At 39.5% G+C, this 19,078-nt stretch overlaps 1 protein-coding gene across 2 annotated transcripts in view; it reads right to left on the bottom strand.

The window, feature by feature from the left end:
• Nucleotides 1-11,226: 11,226 nt before the first annotated feature.
• mospd2 (motile sperm domain containing 2) overlaps nucleotides 11,227-19,078 on the bottom strand; it is a 104,235-nt gene continuing 96,383 nt past the window's right edge. For both annotated transcript variants that reach the window (XM_038802503.1, XM_038802502.1), the window contains exon 15: nucleotides 11,227-13,547. In XM_038802503.1, coding sequence (XP_038658431.1) covers nucleotides 13,540-13,547 — 8 coding nt within the window. In that variant the 3' untranslated portion in view covers nucleotides 11,227-13,539. The remainder of the gene's footprint in view (nucleotides 13,548-19,078) is intronic.

Here is a 19,078-nt window from a genome sequence, read left to right as displayed (position 1 = left end):
TCCACTTAATCGCCAAATATTCTGATTATATCTTGATGGACTTTGTGATCACCAGCTGAATATACAACAGGACAAGCAAGCCTTCATGTAGCAGATGCCTAATCAAATTAAAAGGGTGGTATCAGAATTTTAGCAGGGCTGATCGTTAGAACAAATGAGCCTATGCCATGGATTAGGATGGCATGTTGGCACAGTGGTTAGCAATACTGCCGCACACCAGGGAGCCAGGTTTAATACCGGCCTTGGATATCAGATGTGCAGGTTAGGTGGATTGGCTATGCTAAAATTGTCCCTTAGTATCTGAAGGTTAATTAGGGTTGCAGGGTTATGGGGATTAGGTGGGTGCTCTTTCAGAGGGTCAGTGCAGTCTTAATGGGCCAAATGGCCTCCTTCTGCACTGTAGGGATTCTATGATTCTTAATTTGAATAGGCATCTGCTACATGAAAGGCTTGCCCGGTTTGCTTGGCCTGTTGTATATTCAGCTGGTGATCACAAAGCCCATCAAATCAGCGGTCCTGAAAAGGTTGTGGGGGGCTAGTGCTAGTGCTTTAAATCAGTCACAAAGCATCAGATGTTAAAATCCCAGCCCCATTCGGAATGTCTGTTGCCAGCTTCACTTCATGCAGATGTTGCGAGGAATTATGTTTTCGAAGCAGCATTCAACCAAAAATAAGCAATGTGATTTATTCAATCCTGTGAGTCAAAGGCAGCTCCTTTTATGAATTAAATTGTCACTTATTCAAATCCATAATCCAAATGTTTAGGGGAGACTTGAATTTCAGCTGTTCAATAATCTTCTCTAAGAAGTTTAAAAAACTGATCAGTTCCTATTAGTATATATAAAATAATAATTGTAAAATATAGTTTAGGATTACAGATTGCAAATCATACTATTCGCTTTATATTCAGGAGTTATTATATTCTAATATCTACAGGAAATATGTTGCGGTCATTGATTTGCTTGTAAATTATTCTCAATAAATGTGTTCAGCAGTTAAAGTCTAAAGTAGATCTGTTGTTGTTGCAATGCCTCTTTTGAAGGTATGCCCCCCCCCCCCCCTCTTCCAATGAGGCTCCTACGAGGGCCTGCCTTGGCAGAGGTTGGCACTGTGTCAACCTATCAATGTCAACCAGTGCCATAGGGCAGTGCCCCTCGTTCCTCCTCCTCCCCTCTTTCTCTCTTCTTCTTCCCCCCCCCCCCCCCCCCCCCAGGGGCTGAACTTAACTTTACGTAGCAGGAGGGATCCCCTTTGCTGAATCCCGTCTTTCAAAACCTGTTGTAAACAGGTTTGAATATTCAGTGATGGGGAATCATGTGCCTGGGCTGGCTAATGATCTTAAAATTTATTGAAATCCATTAAAATGAAGTTCTGGCCCTTTGTGGGCGTGAACCTCGTGACATCACTGACGAGGGGGTTGGAAAAGCGGGAAACATGATCTCTCTCTGTGGAGAATCACGTTTCCCGAATCTCTCCAAATGACGAACAAGGGTTGTAAATCACCCCCTTTGATCAGAGTTTGTACAAGCACCGTCTGATTGGGTACGATCAGTAACTTTGCCAGTTAGGAACAGCCAAAGGAACATGTTGTTTGATACAATCCACTGGCCCTTGTGACATACAACTAACATACCTAGCATGATACTGGCTCAGAAATTCATATATCACATTTGTCGTTTGTGTGGTAGCTCTAAGTAGCATGAGTAATGTAGGTCTAGGTAGCATGAGTAATGCAGTATATGGATTTCAGTGCCAGTGTGACAACTGTCATGTGAAGGTCCCTTTAAGAAAAGTGGATTTTATCAAATGGCTGCAGTGATGTCACTGTGGAGGTGGAGCAGTGTTGTGATTCTGTCTTTTACTTTCATTTTGAGCTGGAAGTTGCTTTGTGGCTCTGAGTTTTTTGGTTTCGTTTTCAGTTGGGAGCTGCATTCAAACAAAGGTGTATTTTTGCTCTCTCTCTCTGCATGCGAAAGAATGTCTCCCGACCACTTGAGAACTTCAAAGTAATACTTGTTGTCAGTAATGAATTCAAACCTACTGTTTTTGTAGAAAAAGGGTGTTTTGGCTTATGGTTGTTGTTAGGAAAGGTATTAAGGGTTACCTATAGAGTACAGTATCTTTGGCAGGGGTTATCAGTGTTGGTAGCTGATAAAATGTTTACTGTGCATTTATAAAATGTTAACCGGATTCATAGAATAAACATTATTTTGTTTAAAAATACTTAAGATCTCTGTTGCATAACGCCTGGAAGTCAGTCCTTGTGCTCCTCATAACTAAAATCTATTAAAAGTTGTAGGTCAGGTGAACTCCATAATATACTTTGGTGTTCTCTAAACCCTGGCCCATAACACAACATGTACCAGGATATCAAACCGATTACTCTCGCTTTTGTTCTCCAGCACAATCAAAAGCTTTGTACGTACTGAATTTTATTTGGCCCGTTACTACCAACCAATCACAGCACATTGTCATGTGCAGAAGCCCCGGCAGATAGAATGGGTATGCCTTATTTGGAAACATTTTCTAAATTTTTTAAGTTCAACTATCGTGGGAGCTCAGTAGACCATGCCGCAGCAGCACTGAGGACACAGCACGGTAAAGCATTATGGAAACGAATGGCAGTCTGTGTATAACTGCAGAAGAGTGCCTAATCTCAGCCATGTTATACAAGGTCTGATAAAAAGCTGGAAACGGTTATGGAATGGAAGTACTTACAAGTTGTTTCAAAGATAATAGTGTTTAAATGTATTTTTTCCATAAGAATTAAGGCTACAATGATATATATTAATAATAAAATTTACATCATCAGGGTCAAACAAGACGAGAAAATTCTCTGCATCGCAGGTTGAGCTGAAGAATATCTCAATTGTCGAATACCTAAGGATCTATTCCAATACTCATCTTATGTAGTTGGACTTCAATTTTAAGAAGAATCACTCCTCTACCCTTCACCTTAACAGAATAATCAATCAAGTCATAAGCTATGAAATATAAAGGCCTTCTTCAGAGTCATGGCACTACAGAGGTGTCACTATATGATTGGTGATGTCTCACCAGCTACAACACTTGGGTGTGATTGGAATCCCTTTTGATATCTGAACATTGCTCACAAAAACTCACTTAAACTAATTAAATATTTCTTTACAAAGCATTAAGCCCATACACCCCCCCCCCCCCCTCCCCCCACTCTCTCCACAGATGTTGCTCGACCTGACTGGTTCTCACATTTTCTGTTTCTACTTAAAAATTCCAGCATCTAAAGCATTTCTATTTCTTCAGTGAGTTACCGAGAACAGGTTGAGCTCACCCATAGTGGCTTGTTCAGAGAGCATTGGTAGCTCTCTCTCTTGCCCATGGGTGGTGTGGAATGTGCAAATCCAATAGGGAAAAACACAAACTTATTAGGAAAAGGAGACAAGTTAATAGCTTATATTCTTCACCAATGAAATGTTAAAACTACTTGGGACCTATTTTCCCACTTTAATTATTGGCACCATTTAGGCTCATAAACCAACTATTTTGTTATACCAAGTACTTTGTTGTCTCTGGATGTCAGTGGTGAATTAATATAAGGTGTAATGATGTTCAGAGCCCATAGTGTAAATAAATGATTTGTCAAAACCACTTCTTATTTCTCGAGATTGCACCTACAAGCAAAAAGAGGATTTGGAGATGGTTTTGAAAGCTTTCTTTAAAAATTAATACATCTGGACTCACTCAGAGTTGGGTTTTTAAAAAATCCAAGGCTTTAATATTCTGGTTGACTGCACTGTGACATATGAGCATATAAATTCTTAAAACAGAGGGGATTCAGCTATCCACAAACTTATTGGAGGATCAAGCCATTTAAAAGCGCGTTAAAGTATTCAACAGAAGAATTTCACATGGTGCATATAATCAAAAATGCTAATATTAAACAGTGCAATTTCAAAGATAAAATAAAAAAATCAAATAATACATTGAATAATGGGAAATGGGATCAAGGCCTGAGCAACCCATTTATTTGAATTGGTGCTCAAAAGGACTGCATGTCCTTGATTTTCCGAAGGAGCCCCTTGGGTCAGATTGATGTCAAATGGTATGACTTACAGGATTGAGAGAGTTACAATAAGATCACAAGAAATAGGAGCAGGCGTAGGCCATTCAGACCTTCAAATCTCCTCCACCTTCCACAAGATCATGGTTAATTCAATTGTGGACTTAACTTCATTTTCTTGCCTGACACCATAACCCTAGTCTTCCTTGTGGTTCAAATGGATTCTATGACTCAATCATAGAATATATAGCACAGAAACAGATCATTTTGTACAACAAGGCTATGCCACCCAACCCTCCTTCCATCCTTCCTCATCTAACCACCAATATAGCCTTCTAATCCCTTCTCAGGCACGGGCAAGAGTGTTGGGGATGACCTCAAGTTTTAGGAAGATAGAATATGGAAGATTAGAATATAATAATTTAAAAGAACTGGCTTCCAGTTGCATGGGGAAATAAAGGTATTTGATCTACTTGGGGAAGGGATTATATGGATAATCAGCTTGGGGATGAGGGAGCAGGAGTCCCTTTTAATCAAAGCTGAGTAAACATTTTCTTTCTCCGGGCAAGAGAGTTCAATATCTTCATGCTTCACTTCTGGGAAAGCAAGAGAATGGAGCAGTCAAGATTTATTGGCCTTTATTATAGTCCTGACTATGAATGGATTTAAACATTTTAAAAATATACTCAGTGAAGGAATGCCAGATTTTAAGTTAATCACTTGCGATTGCTGATAAGCATGACAGAATATATGGTATATCCCCTGCACTCCCCGGACCCCAAACACTTCAAATCAGAATTAATTTTAACAGATAAATATGAAATGATGCATGAATTTTTATGCAATTGAATCTATATTTTCTGGTGTATATTCTCTGGTTTAAAGATGTTGAATTTATTTATAATAAATGTTTTTTTATAGTTTGTTGAATTTTGTGCTCATCAGAATGAAGAAAAGCATCCAGTGATATAATATGGATATTTAATGTCATGAAATGGTTTTATAGGGTCGACAGAGAAGTTGTCAATACTTGTGGGGGTGATTATAAGAGTCACTAAATCAGGATTTCAAGAGAAACCTCTTTACCCAGAGCGTTGTAAGACGGTCAGAGTGAACTGCAGCAAACAGCACAGACACCTTCAAAAACGTGCACAGGAGAAAGGAATGGAGGATATCCTAGTAAGAATTGGATCAAGTAGAATGTGGATGATAAACTCAGTAAAATTAGTTGAGTCAAATGGTTCCTATGCTGTAAATTCTATGTAATCAAACATGCCTGGGGCTGCACATTGCCCAGACTATTCCAGATTTCCTTTACCTGCTTGAGATTTCTTTCATTCATTTAAACTTAGGGCCCCTGCATCGAGCAGACAAAGATAACGTTGACTGCATCAGTCTGTGCTGGATTCAATTCTAGAATCTACAGCGGACATACAAGTATCTTGTTGCCTTTTTTATCTACTGTAAATATGGCAGTCAATGAGGTTGCCCTCCTTTCTTTGGATATCAATATTCTATTGCTCAGAGTCGCGAGGTATCAAATGATACCACCACAAGGTTCAACCGGCTATCGATCAAAGAGCCAAACACCAACTAGTTAGTTCAAGGATACTTTATTCACACACAATTAATCATGCAACACAGACACTACTAGTTAAACTACACCTATCAACTATGACAACCTCTACTTAACTTCAGGCACCTGGCTTAGGTCAGAGGAACAGTGGCCGTTGTTCGATTCTGGATCTATCGGGTCTGTAGAAGTAACTGCTGCTCAGCTAGGCTCATCCGTCGGGTAGCGGGCGTTGAACTTGAACCTGGTGGTGCTGCACTTGGAAGTGGACATTGCTGGAGTGCCAGGTCCAAGACACCCAACACCTAGTGGACTTTTTATCCTTGGGGGCTTTCGTGCTCTTTTGAGCTGAAGTTAAAACTCACCACTATTCTTAGAATTCCCCCTATACCAAAAAAAAGGTTGATATTCTAAATGGTGAACAGGGATTCTCACTCCCTGACTCCAGTGCAGGCTTCTGTGAGTGCTATTCAGGTCAAACTATCTTTTCAAGTTATCCCCCGGTATAACCCATACCTTCACCGAAGAATTTTACCTACTTACCCCTTAATAGCATTGATGTCCTGGGTCCTGCGTTATTAAGGAAGTGAAGTAAGCTAATAACCACTTTTTCAGGTTAAGTTATTTTTATTATTATATTTTTTCTTTTAAAAGCTGCAAACACTTTCTTTACAGAAAGGAAAAAAGATCTTGCTTCTGGCTGCTTCAGGCCCACCTTGGCAATCGATCTTCTTAAAATCTGGTCTTCTTGAGTTGTATTCGCTGGTGAACTTGGTTGCTGTGTCCTGTTCTTCCCATGCACCGAGCTGTGAGAGCTGGCTCTGCTAGCTATCTCTGACTCCTGTTTAAATTCTAGTCTTCCTTAGATGTATAACTGTTTAAACTCGGCTGCTTGCCTTGTCTTTCCCATGACCGAGCTCTCTCTCTCTCTCTCTGAGTTCTCCTCCCCTTCTCTCCTGTTGCTGGTTTCTCCTGTCCTGTCCTCTGTCCTTGTTGCTGCTGCTCCCTGGGTTTATATTCTCTTTCTGAGAGTTATTAAGTTTTAACGACTTTATTGTAAATGGGCTTGTTTCACTTTGATAGTTTAAAAGTATCTTTGATGTAAACATCTTACTACAACTAATTATTCATTTTGGGCATATCGTCTCCTCTCAGATCTGATTTAAAAAATGCTTTGGTTTCAATGGTTAACTTTTATTTCTGTGATTTCGAATCGTTTAATTTTCCAATTGTCCCCAGCTCATAACTTTGCCTTTGATTTTGACTTACATGATGTTTCTCGTAGACAGGTCGTCTCCAATTTTCTTTTAATTGTCTTGATGTTCATAGAATTTTACACTTTAAAATTGACACCAAATTCGACTGGGCATCTTCCATCCTTTCCAGCTGTTTACTAAGAGAGTTTATTTCAATTAAGGTGTGAAATTTTGCTTTTAGCTGTATGCTAAAATTTAACTTGGTTATGACTTGAAAGACTTGCCTGTTTTAAACATTCGTCACTTAATGCAATTGAAACTCTCATCCATGCTTTTTCAGATGCTTCCTGAGATAGTTACATTCCATGAAGGTGTGAGCCATTGTTTTAGCTTACCACATGAGACTGGTGTGTTTAATTAGCCTGCTTGTGAGCAAGAATCTGCATTTTACAACCCTGCTCTTTGAAGCTGCTATGAAACTTTTGTGGGATCTTTCCCTGTACCCTCTCAAACCAGATATTGCCAGACTTCCATGTTTCAAATGACACATTTTTCTGTATTTTCAAGAACAGAGCGGTCCTTCAGTTTGGACCCCACTAATTGGGTGATTTCTGATCATTGCGTTCAACTCAAATCAATAAAGGGGTGGGTGCCTTGATGGCTGAGCGTGTCCTAAGCGGTCATTGACCCTGTTGTTTACACTTCCGGAGTACAGGGAGTGGCGCCGAAATGTCTGGGACTGTATTGGTTCCTCAAGTATCAGTCCTTTGTCTGGCGGAGATGGGCCATCAAATGCTAATCGGTTGGGGGTTTCGATACCGTCTGGATTCCTCACTCGCAAAGATACATTCAGGCTCTGAGCCTGCCTGAATCTCGCATTGTCCATTTTTCCCGCTATGCTTTGCGACCTTCTCTCTTCCTGGTTGCAAGTGGCCATCCCAGATGGCTACAATCTAATCGGATGCGTTACCTGCCCACCATCACCACCCCCCCCAAAAATAATATAATTCAGGGACAGAAGTGGATGGTGTATCATCCATTATAGTTCAGTTAGTGCAGTGGCTGCCTGGAAAACAAAGAACGTAGGTTTGAGCTATAAACTTACCATGTTAATGATCAGGTCAGCTTGATCTCAATTTTTGAATTTACACAACTGTATCAAACATTTATTCAACTCTTATTAATGGCTTCAGGAGCCAATTATTTGCATACATGGAAAAGGCTTGAAAATCTAAAATGACTTTTGGATTTAAACCTTGGAGCAAAAAATACTACTGAAAAGTTAAACTAAAATGTAAGTGACTTGCAGAATATTTCAGAATGCCCGCATGAAATGCAGATCAGAGAAACCTTTGGGAAATTTTCAGCAGCTCTCTAAAATTGTAACTGATTGTCCTTGCATTTTTAGCTTTTAAATAAGTCTTTTATCTGACACACAAAATCATTATTTCAATAGTACAAAAATTTTAGTCTTTGAGCCAGTTTATGCAGAAAATAGTTTGGTCTCAGGTGAAGTCAATTCCTGTTTGATTTCTCATTACACGCAAAGTTAGTTGATGGTTGGGTTGCTACAACTGGTTTCAGCAGCTCTGGCTAGAGGTAAAAATCCACCAGCGTACCTACTGCACCTCACTGTCCAACAACTGCTGGACTGGGTCATTTAATAGCAATGTCAGAATTGCCCAAGCTAATCCTCAGATTCTGGGGACTAAAGTAAAATAATTTGATAGGGAACAATTCCACACCAGCATTTAATTTTCCTTTCTGTTCCCTGCCCATTCCCCGATCCACAGGTACAAGTCCACAGGTTAATGAAAGAAGCAACACAGATGGAGAAGGTAATCAAGAAGGCGTATGGCATGGTTACCTTCATTGGCCAGGGCATGGAGTATAAAAATTGGCAAGTCATGCTGCAGCTGTATAGAACCTTAGTTAGGCCACATTTGGAGTATAGTGTTCAATTCTGGTCGCCACACTACCAGAAGGAGGTGGAGGCTTTTAGAGAGGCTGCAGAAGAGATTTACCAGGATGTTGCCTGGTATGGAGGGCATTAGCTATGAGAGGTTGAATAAACTGGGTTTGTTCTCACTGGAACTAAGGAGGTTGAGGGGCGACCTGACACAGGTCTACAAAATTATGAGGTGCATAGACAAAGTGGATAGTCAGAGTTTTTCCCAGGGTAGAGGGGTCAATTACTAGAGAGCAGAGGTTTAAGGTGCGAGGGGCAAGGTGTAGAGATGTACGAGGCAAGTTTTTTTTAAAACCATGAGGGTAGTGGGTGCCTAGAACGCGCTGCCGGAGGTGGTGGAAGCAGACATAGCGACGTTTAAGGAGCATCTTGACAAATACATGAATAGGATGGGAAGAGGGATACTGACCCTGGAAGTGTAGAATATTTTAGTTTAGATGGGCAGCATGGTCGGCGCAGTCGTGGAGGGCCTGTTCCTGTGCTGTACTTTTCTTTGTTCTTGATCCACAAGGAAGTTTGTGGGTAGCACTTGCCCATCAGCATGAGTTTTTTCTTCCTTGCAGCATAGACATCACAGGCAATGCCTATCCCCAATTGCATTCGAAGTAATGGTAGTAAACCACCTTTTTGAAATACTGTAGTCCATGTGCTGGGCAGGTACACCTGCAGTGCAGCGAAGAAGGGAGTTTCAGGATTTTGTCCATGAAATAACAATGGCTATATATTTGAGATGGTATGTGATGGGGAGAATATTGCAATGCAACATGTAGGTGGTACACACTGCTGCTACTGTAGAGTAGCGGTGGAGGAAATGAATGTTGAGGTGACGGATAAAGTGCTGATCGGGCAGGTTGCGTTGGTTGATATTGAGAATCTTGAACATTATTGAAGCTGCACTTATCCAGGAAAATGTTGCATAATCTAGTTCAACTATTTAATTGTCTAATCCAATGGGTTTCTGATCAATGCTGACCAATGATAATGGTATTGAATATCAAAAGAAGGTGGTTAAATTTTCTCTTGCTGGTGATGGTCATTGCACAGTGCAGATTTTACTTGCCTCTTAGTCCAAACTTGAATGTTGTCCTGGTCTTGCTGCAAATGGGCATGGACTGCTTTAATATTTGTGGAATTGTACATGGAACTAAACATTGTGCAGTCATCAACAAATATCCCCACTTCTGAACCGGTGGAGGAAAGGTAATTGACAAAGCAGCTTAAGATGATTGGTTCTAGCATTCTGCTCCAAGTATCTTTTGCAGCAATGTCCTGGCACTGAAAGTGTTTGGCTTCCAACAGCCATCTATGTCCTAAGTATGCCTCTAGCGAGAGGATTTTCTTTCTGTAACTGTACTGGAAAGCTGGGCTAGGGGCATGGACAGTTCTGGAGCAGGGGGTGGGTAGAGAAACCGGCATCTATATGATGTTCAGCATTCATCTAGGTGACTGGGCAAAGTTGTGACAGATGGAATTTAATGTAAACAAAGTGTGAGCTCATGGCTTTTGGACCAAAAAAGGGGTAGAACAAAGTACTTTCCAAATGTAAAGAGGTTAGGGACAGTGGATGTCCAAAGAGATTTGGCAGTTCAGGTTCATGGGTCTTTAAAATTCCAGGAATAAGTGCAGAAAATAATCAAAAAGACGAATGGAATGCTAGCTTTTATATCTAGAGGATTGGAATACAAAAGCACGGGGTTATGTTGCAGCTGTACAAAACCCTGGTTAGACCCCACTTGGAATATTGTGAACATTTCTAGGCACCACACCTCAGGAAGGATATTTTGGCCTTGGAGGGGGTGCAATGCAGGTTTACAAGAATGATACCTGGGTTGCAGGGGTTGAGTTATGGAGGAGAGGTTACTCAAATTGGACATGTTTTAGCTAGAATTTAGAAAGTTGAGGGGTAATCTGATCGAAGTATTCAAGATATTAACAGGGAAAGGCATGGTAGATAAAGATAAACTCTGTCCCTGATTGGAGTTTCTAAAACTAGGGGGCATTGTTTAAAAATTAGGCCTAGACTGTTTAGGAGATGTTAGGATGCACTCCTTCATTCAAAGGGTGGTAGAGGTTTGGAACACTCTCCCACAAACAGCAGTTGAAGCTAGATCAGTTGTTAATTTAAATCTGAGATAGATAGATTTCTGTAAGCAAAGATATTCAGGGATATGGGCCCCAAGGCAGGTATGTGGAGTTAGGTCACAGATCAGCCAGGATCTCATTGAATGGGAGGACAGGCTCGAGGGATGGCTTAATCCTGATCTTATGTTCTGTCATTTCTTCTTTTGCCAGGTCCCATTTTAGGTGCAGTAAAAGGGAACTTCAGAACTAACTTCGAATATTGTTTCATGAATGTTATTATCCCTGTGCAATTTGTCCAACTAATTTCAATTCCACATTTAACTCAAAAATGCATTCCTGTAAAAAGTTAAACTTTACATTCTCAAAATGTGATTACAGAATATTTATTTTAAAACAATATAAAATACGAGCAAACAATCCATTTGCAGTGGGTGTCAAAGGCAATATGATTAGCAATTTCATACTATAAAGTGCATTTTAATCTAAATTGCCAGCTTTCTGTATCGATAATAATGTTCCAACAGAGGTGGAATGGCAGGGGTATGTGATCAAAGCTCAACTCTGTTCAAATATGATGAATTATTACACAGTTCTATTGTAAGTTTTAAATCTAGTAGTTTTGTATGTGAATTTACTTTTATATTTGTTGGTATTAAACCATAAACCCCACATAATTAGCTGTTTAATCACAACTGATTATTTCAATTCCAGTGCAACACAATTATATTTGTTTTTAAAAACAGAAAACCTGGGAAAAATAAGTGAATACTGACACACTACTATTACTACAATTCAGCAAGGCTTTCTTGCTTATTGAAATGATGAAGTTCACATTTTAAACATCGGTTAACTAATCTCCAATGCATTGCTGCTTGGAAACCTTTTGAAAATGTACTATTTTTTGATATGCTATCGTTTGGAAATTACAATCAGTAGATCAATGAAGGATTTGCAGTATTGCATTTATAAAGTAGTTAAGTATATCTGGTCCAATGTTTGCAGTATAGGTTTGCTCACACACACACATCAGTTTACAGCACATGGCACTAAATGGATCTCTAACAAGGTCCTAGTGACAATCTTTCCTTCAATTTTGTAATATTAACATTTACATTAAGGAATCTCTTGTCACAATCCAAGCTTTAGCATTAAGTGTGGGTTATCCATGGCACAAAAGTTACCAAAAAGAGGTAGGTGCCCCACCAGACTGCAGGAGATGTGACTAGTGGAATTAAGTTTCCTTGGGATCATGGGGTACTTTGTTTCTCCAGTGTCTTTGCGGGCACATAGCCACAGAACGTCAGATGTCACTAAACGCTTAATCTATATTTTCATTAAATTTGCTTCCATCTTGTGAACAGATATTGTCAACATTTTAATGTAATGAGGCAACAGCACGTGGGGCTTTTTCTTAACTCCAGATCAAACATTAAGCGCAAATGAGATCGAGTTACCCTAGCTTCAAGGGAAATATCTGTCAGAGCTCACTGGTGTCAGTTTGGGCACACTTGGTTCTTCCCATGTGCTTATTCCAGAAGAAAATAAGCTTATTTAAGCCAACTGTTGCATTCATGTAATTGGGTTCCTTGGCATAGAATCTTGGATTCGGTACACAGTATTAAACTTAGAACATGATGCAAACTTAGGTCAAAAAGGATACTTGATTATCAAAAATGGAAAGCAAGAGAAAAACATGATCATTTACAATAGTTTGTTATCCAGCATATTGCACCTCCATTATTTTAAACAAATCTAAAATGTATTGTTAGTGGACTGTATAAGACAAACTCAGCTCGTATATGGTTTGCCTGAAACAATCTTGAAGTAAACCTGGGAACCTTCATTTTTTTTTTCAATAACTGCATTCACATTAACTAAACTCGTCAGGTTGGCAAACAGTCAATACCAATTGTTTAGTAAATTACATCTTTTTTTGATTGTGAAAGGTACATTCGATGGTTGTCACCACTGGGTGTAAAAGGATAATGAATGACCACTGTTCTCCCCAGAACCTAAAATTGTGAGATGGTTCAATATTTTCTTACAACCTCAGCATCTAGCACATTAAATGAACTACCAGAACAAACGATTTTTCTTTGTAACTTGTGACAAGTGTTTACAGGTATCAAGTTCATTTTGACATGGAAGTTTTTATTGATGGAAAAGGCTTCAGAATACTACCCAAATATTTCCAGGGAGAACAGTGGATTCCTAATTTTGATTCATGTCTGTTAGTAGCACCAATATATACTGATGAATGAATCATGAATAATTACACAATTATTCATGATTCATTATTAAGACAGTCACTGTTAGGCAGGTTTCTCCACCCCCACCGCGAGATGAAAATTAGTTTCCTATATACAAACCGTATCAAATTGTTTTTAAAAAACGGCAGTTATAACAAACAAAAATTGGTCAGCTTGTCAACCTCCAACATGTGAATTATTGGCAACTTAGAAACAAAACAAAACAGAAAAAAAATTAGTGACTTTGGTTTACAAAGATCTTGTGTGGATTGAGAAACTTGTTCGGTTACTGCATGTCCTTGTCTGGAGATTGCTGGTACAGGGACAGACTGACAATGGCTACTAACAACGTAACCAAGCCAGTTAATAGTTGCTGGAACCAGATACAGCGGTTGATTTGTTCTTCCAGTCGCCTATTGGATGCCATTAATTTAGTTATCTGTGAAAACAAAAATGCAAATTAAAGGCAAAACACGAATGATTCATAGTTATGATTTAAACATAAACTTTACAATGAGGTCATACACAGAGGCCATTCATAGCAACAAAAAGGTCACCCTTAAATGCAATCAACCAACTACAGAACGAGGGGGCTCAAAAAAAATAAATATTACTATCATCCTGTTTCCATGAGCAAGAGTCTGAACATTTTAACAAGATTATTGCAGTAGACTACATTTCCAATTGTAGTCTATCGACTGTACACAAGGAATGTGTGGCTCATAAAAAACATAAAACTCTGCCAAGCCTAAATGTCGCTCAGTATCCTAGAGGATACTGTACTGACCAACCGTATATTGGCAATTATTGGTTACCAAATACAGTAGTGTTCGAAAAGTATACAGAATTAAAGTGGAGATAGTTGGTGCTTTCCTGAGGTTGAGACGAAAATACAGAATTGGAGTTGAAAGTAGATTACCCTGCAGTTGGCTATAGGGTGTACTCGAAGGCAACATGAAATGAAAGACAAACAAGACCCCTCATTTTCAAAAAGATGTAAAACAGTTTACATTTAAAAAGACTGCATAAATATAAAGGGTAATCTCAAGACGTGCCGGAAAAAGGCATAAGGAAAAAACGCTGATTCAGAAGGGAAATAAGGCAGTTCAGAGGTAATTCTGAAGGCAAACATTCAAGACCACCACATTATTGGAGGTAGCCAATATGGCATCAGCAGTAACAGACCAAGTCCAACCACCCACTAAAGAAAAAAAACCCTTGCCCTTCTGACCATGCAAACTGGCATCTCAAACCTTACTTCTTTTCTAAAATTCTTGATTCTGTTATTACATTCCAAATCTGTGTCAATTTTCCCCATAATTCCATGTCTGAATCCCTCAGTCAGGTGCAGAGCTGCAAAGCATTGAAACCCCCCCCCCCCGGTAACAAACCGCATTCTATGAGACTGTGACCATGGTAAACTATCCCTCTTCATCCTCCTCAATCAGTCTCCAAACTCTGGCACAGTTGACCAGAGCATTCTCTTCCAACCCCTCGTGTTAACTAGCTGGATGGGACTGCTACCCGGTTCTATTCCTATCAATTCATAGCCAGAGAATGACCTGCAATGGCTCATCCTGTTCCACAGAATTATCTCAAGCGTTTCCCAAGGATCTATCCTTAGATCTGCATGTTGCCTTTCAGCGTCATCTTGCAAAAGCAGGTCACATTTCACATGTCTATTGATGACATCCAACTCTACCTCATGACCCTTCCACTGCTTCTAATTTTTCATGTGCAGACTTTCAACTTGCACCTTCTGTAACCTAGAGATCTTCCAAAAATCTCTGCTGCCCCCATCTTAACTTATTTCAACTCTTTTTCAGCCATGTGAAAGATGAATAAAGTGTTAACAGTAATACACGTTAAGTACTTCAAATTGGGCCACCTTGGGACAGAGTCCATGCCGAATTTTTGAACTCTCTGGCACGTGGGGAAAAAAAACCAGAACGCCTTAACTCAATAAACATGGGACGCAATAGTGTGAAGAGAGAGATCTCTGGATTGCATGGGGTCAAGATTCACGAAGCCACTCAGAGCATGGGAAATGCCCGACATAGCTATTCCCTGAGCTGGGTCAGATGGGGTCAAAGTTCTGACCTCAGAACCAAGAACAGCAGAAATGAAGAGGCAAAAACTGTTTCACATACCAATCATCCTGCCCAATTTGGACAGTACTTGTTTCTTGTCACAGTTGTGAAAATTAAAATCGCTTATTGTCACAAGAAGGCTTCAAATGATGTTACTGTGAAAAGCCCCTTTTTTGCTGCAAAGTTATATCCCATCTTAAGCTTTTCTTAATACTTTACAAAACTATATTGGCACTCAAATCCTGACTGACTGACTGACTGGATAGTAATAGATCTCAGATACTTTACAAAATATTATTGAAGTATTCTTTAAAGATTTACAAACTGTACACTATTTGAACAATTCATTTACTGGTATAGTATACTGTGACACTTCCACTGTTAGATCAACTATTATGTATTAATCGTACTTCCTGATTCACTGATCAAATTTCACTTCATAGCCATTTCTGTTCTATTTAATGCCAAGAATAAATTATTTTCTCCCCAGCTTACAGCTTTACAATTCTTGCAAGTGTGGTGGCAACAGCGAGTGAAATATTTTGAGTGTTAAAATGCTTCTCAACTACAAAAAAGGACAGAGGGGGAAAAATGGACCAGAACTGGAAGATTACAGCTTCAGGGATAGGCTGAACAAATTGGAGTTTTTGCCTTTAAAGACTAAGAGGTGACCTGTTCGGCCACTCAAATTATGAATCGGATTGACAAGAAAGAATATTTTCATAGTCACCAATAAACCCAATAGGGAAATAAGGAAAAAAGTGTTTGTTCACAGTATGGTTACACATCAAGAACCTGTTACCACAGGAAGTGCTGAAGCAAGTTGCTTTGAGGCTTTCAAAAAGGAAGCTAGGTGCATGCAAGAGAAAAGGGAAAGAAAGATATGCTGAAACACAGAGGTAATGGGAAGAGATTGGTGGTGAGCATAAACACCAGTACACATGAATTGAGCCAAATCGCCTGTTTTTATGCCTTATGTTCAGTGTAATTTTATATAACTAAATGAATTGAAAACATTACAGGACATTCTTCATGTTTACTGTTTGTGGGGCTTTATTGTACACAAATGAGTTACTTCATCTGTCTGCAACAGTGATTAAAATTGAAAAGTAATTAATTAGCTATAAAACACTGATGTCACAAGGACCTGAAAAGTCATCTTTTAGTGAAAGATTTAAAAATCATATTTAACAGAGAACCTACTGCTTTCTTTCAACTAATTTGTCATGATTAAATTCACTCATGCTTAGACCAGTGTTCTTCAAACATTTTTTCCGGGGATCCATTTTTACCAACTGACCAACCTTCGGGACCCAACCCGGCCGACCTTCGGGACCCAACCCGGCTGACCTTCGGGACCCATGCCGGCTGACCTGAGCGACCCACCATTTCCTCTTACCTTGTTTGCTGCTGATAAAAATGGAGGAAAGGTTTTGGGTCCCTTTGGTTCTCGTACACACTCCTCCAATGGAACCTGTTGGATGAAGGTGAAGCCTTCCAGTGTCGGAAAGTATGGAGTCTATATTGGCACTTTTCTATATTCAGCATTTTTTCCTGTAAAAGTTTATCAAATAAACCCCCCCCCCCCCCGAACTTGTAAAAAAAAAATTCATAAAATAAAAAAAAATAAATGAAAAAAAATGAATAAAACCCCTCCGAACTTGTAAAACAAAAAGCTGCGACTGTTTAAAAAAAAATAGCGGCCGCACTGCGCATGCGATGATCGTGCGCGCATGCGCAATGCGGCCAATTTTAAAAAAGAAAAACACGTTTGCGTCCATTTTAATGGCCGCTTACAGTCGGCGTTATTAAATGCCGGCTGCTGCGCGGGGATTTGCGTGATCGGGAGTGCCGTGAAGGATGGCTCCGTGACCCTCCCGACACCCACCCGCGGGTCGCGCCCCCGAGTCTGAAGAACACTGGCTTAGACCATACTGTCTATATTGCATGCAAGTCACCGGTGATGACTGCTAATAGACATCTTGATATTTCCTGATGCATAATGTGAAGTACTCATAATCCTAAACTTAAACAGAGCAAGGATCTCACGGTAGGAGATAATATGAGAATTTTATTCCTGTATTGGAGGGCTGAAGATCTGTCATTTCAAATCTGGTCTCGCACACAGTACACAGCTGGTACCAGCTTTCCCTGGCAGAGTCCCAGGTGTTGATCTTCATATTTTCAACAGTAGCATCTCCTTAACACAAATGCTATCAGCAGAGCAATAGTGTATTGCAAATGTAAACATGATGGTAGTTCTCCAGAGAAACAGTAAGACGTTACCTCACAGTCTGTAAAATATCCTCTTAAGATGTGCACATACATCTGTTTTGTTCCATTTTATGACTTACATATTTAACGGCCCAGTGCTATATGGTCACAGCATTTTTCTTGAAAATATTCATTGTACCAATTAATTAAAAAGAGCACCAATGTTGTCAGAGATAACAAAATTTATAATGCATTTAAACCTCAAGACATCTGTAATCACCTTGTGGCTTCACAAGAATTCATTTTGCAATATTAAATCACAGCAGCATTCTCTTAAAAACAAAATTGAATGAATATTTTTCATTTACCAAGAGCTGACGAAGGGTCTGCACTCAAAACACTAATCTGCATTCTCTTTTCAGTTGTTGCTCCAAGTCCTACTGTGCACTTCAACATTTTAAAAGTTCACAATTACAGCACTTACAATGCGCCCAAATATATATTCAATTATATGTTTTATAGGAGGATAAGGAGGCGAATATTTAGCTACATAGCATATTCCACCCCCCCAATCACAAAAAAGGAGCCTGGAATATCAGAGATAGGATTCCAAACCATGAAATCATTCTGCCAAAATCATTCATTACATTGATCTAATCTTATCACCATAATTAAAAATTAAAATGTAAAATATGACAGTCCGTGGCCAGTGCCCTTGTGCAAACTAAACCGGATGCGGTCATAAATGGAAAGCAGAAAAAAAGCACAGATGGCAAATATCTGAAACAAAGCAGAGAAAATGCTACAAACATTCAGAATCTGTGGAAAGAATAGGCAAGTTGTGTTTTAGGCATAATCCTCTTGGACACATCTGTTCAGGGATTACAGCTAAAATGGGGACTTGCATGCACATTTCAGATACTTCTGAGGCCTTCCAATATTTTCTGCTTTTAACTTAAATGCTATATTACTCGTGCATTTTAATAGCCAACAATTTAAATACAAACAGTTAATCACAGGAGTACTACAAACGTTAAAAATGTAGAAGGAAAAGACCACGGTGGATGAAGTGTTCTACAATCTTAAGGAAATGACAATAATAGTAATAATCTTTATTAGTGTCACAAGTAGTCTTACATTAATACTGCAATGAAGTTACTGTGAAAATTTGTAGTCGCCACACTGCAGCGCCTGTTCAGGTACACTCAATTCACCTAACAAAGCACATCGTTCGGGACTTGCGGGCGGAAACTGGAGCAACCGGAGGAAACCCATGCAAACATGGGGAGAACGTGCAGACTCCGCACAGACAGTGACCGAAGCGGGAATCAAACCCGGGACCCTAGCGTTGTGAAGCAACAGTACTAACCACTGTGCTATCCACATTGCGTATTGTCAAGTAGTACTGACCATAAATTTGAGATTGACAGTGCTTACTCAAGCTTATTTTTTAAAAAAGTATGATCTCCAGAAGTGCAAGAGCTACACCAGAATGGTTTCCCAAAATAAGGGAGCAAGTATTGACTAGAATTTAGCTTAGAGAGTTGAAGAGAAAATGAATTTTGGTAACAAAAAGAGACTGAAACCATCGTAAGAGGTCGCTGTAGCAAAGGAGTTGTACAGGAGTTCTACTTGCAGTCTACAAGGTCTTGTTTTCTGTGGCAGA

This window comes from Scyliorhinus canicula, chromosome 7 (assembly GCF_902713615.1).
Source record: "Scyliorhinus canicula chromosome 7, sScyCan1.1, whole genome shotgun sequence".
Lineage (NCBI taxonomy): Eukaryota > Metazoa > Chordata > Chondrichthyes > Carcharhiniformes > Scyliorhinidae > Scyliorhinus > Scyliorhinus canicula.
The sequence above is the reverse complement of the archived record's forward strand: the minus strand, read 5'-3'. Positions and strand labels throughout refer to the sequence as shown.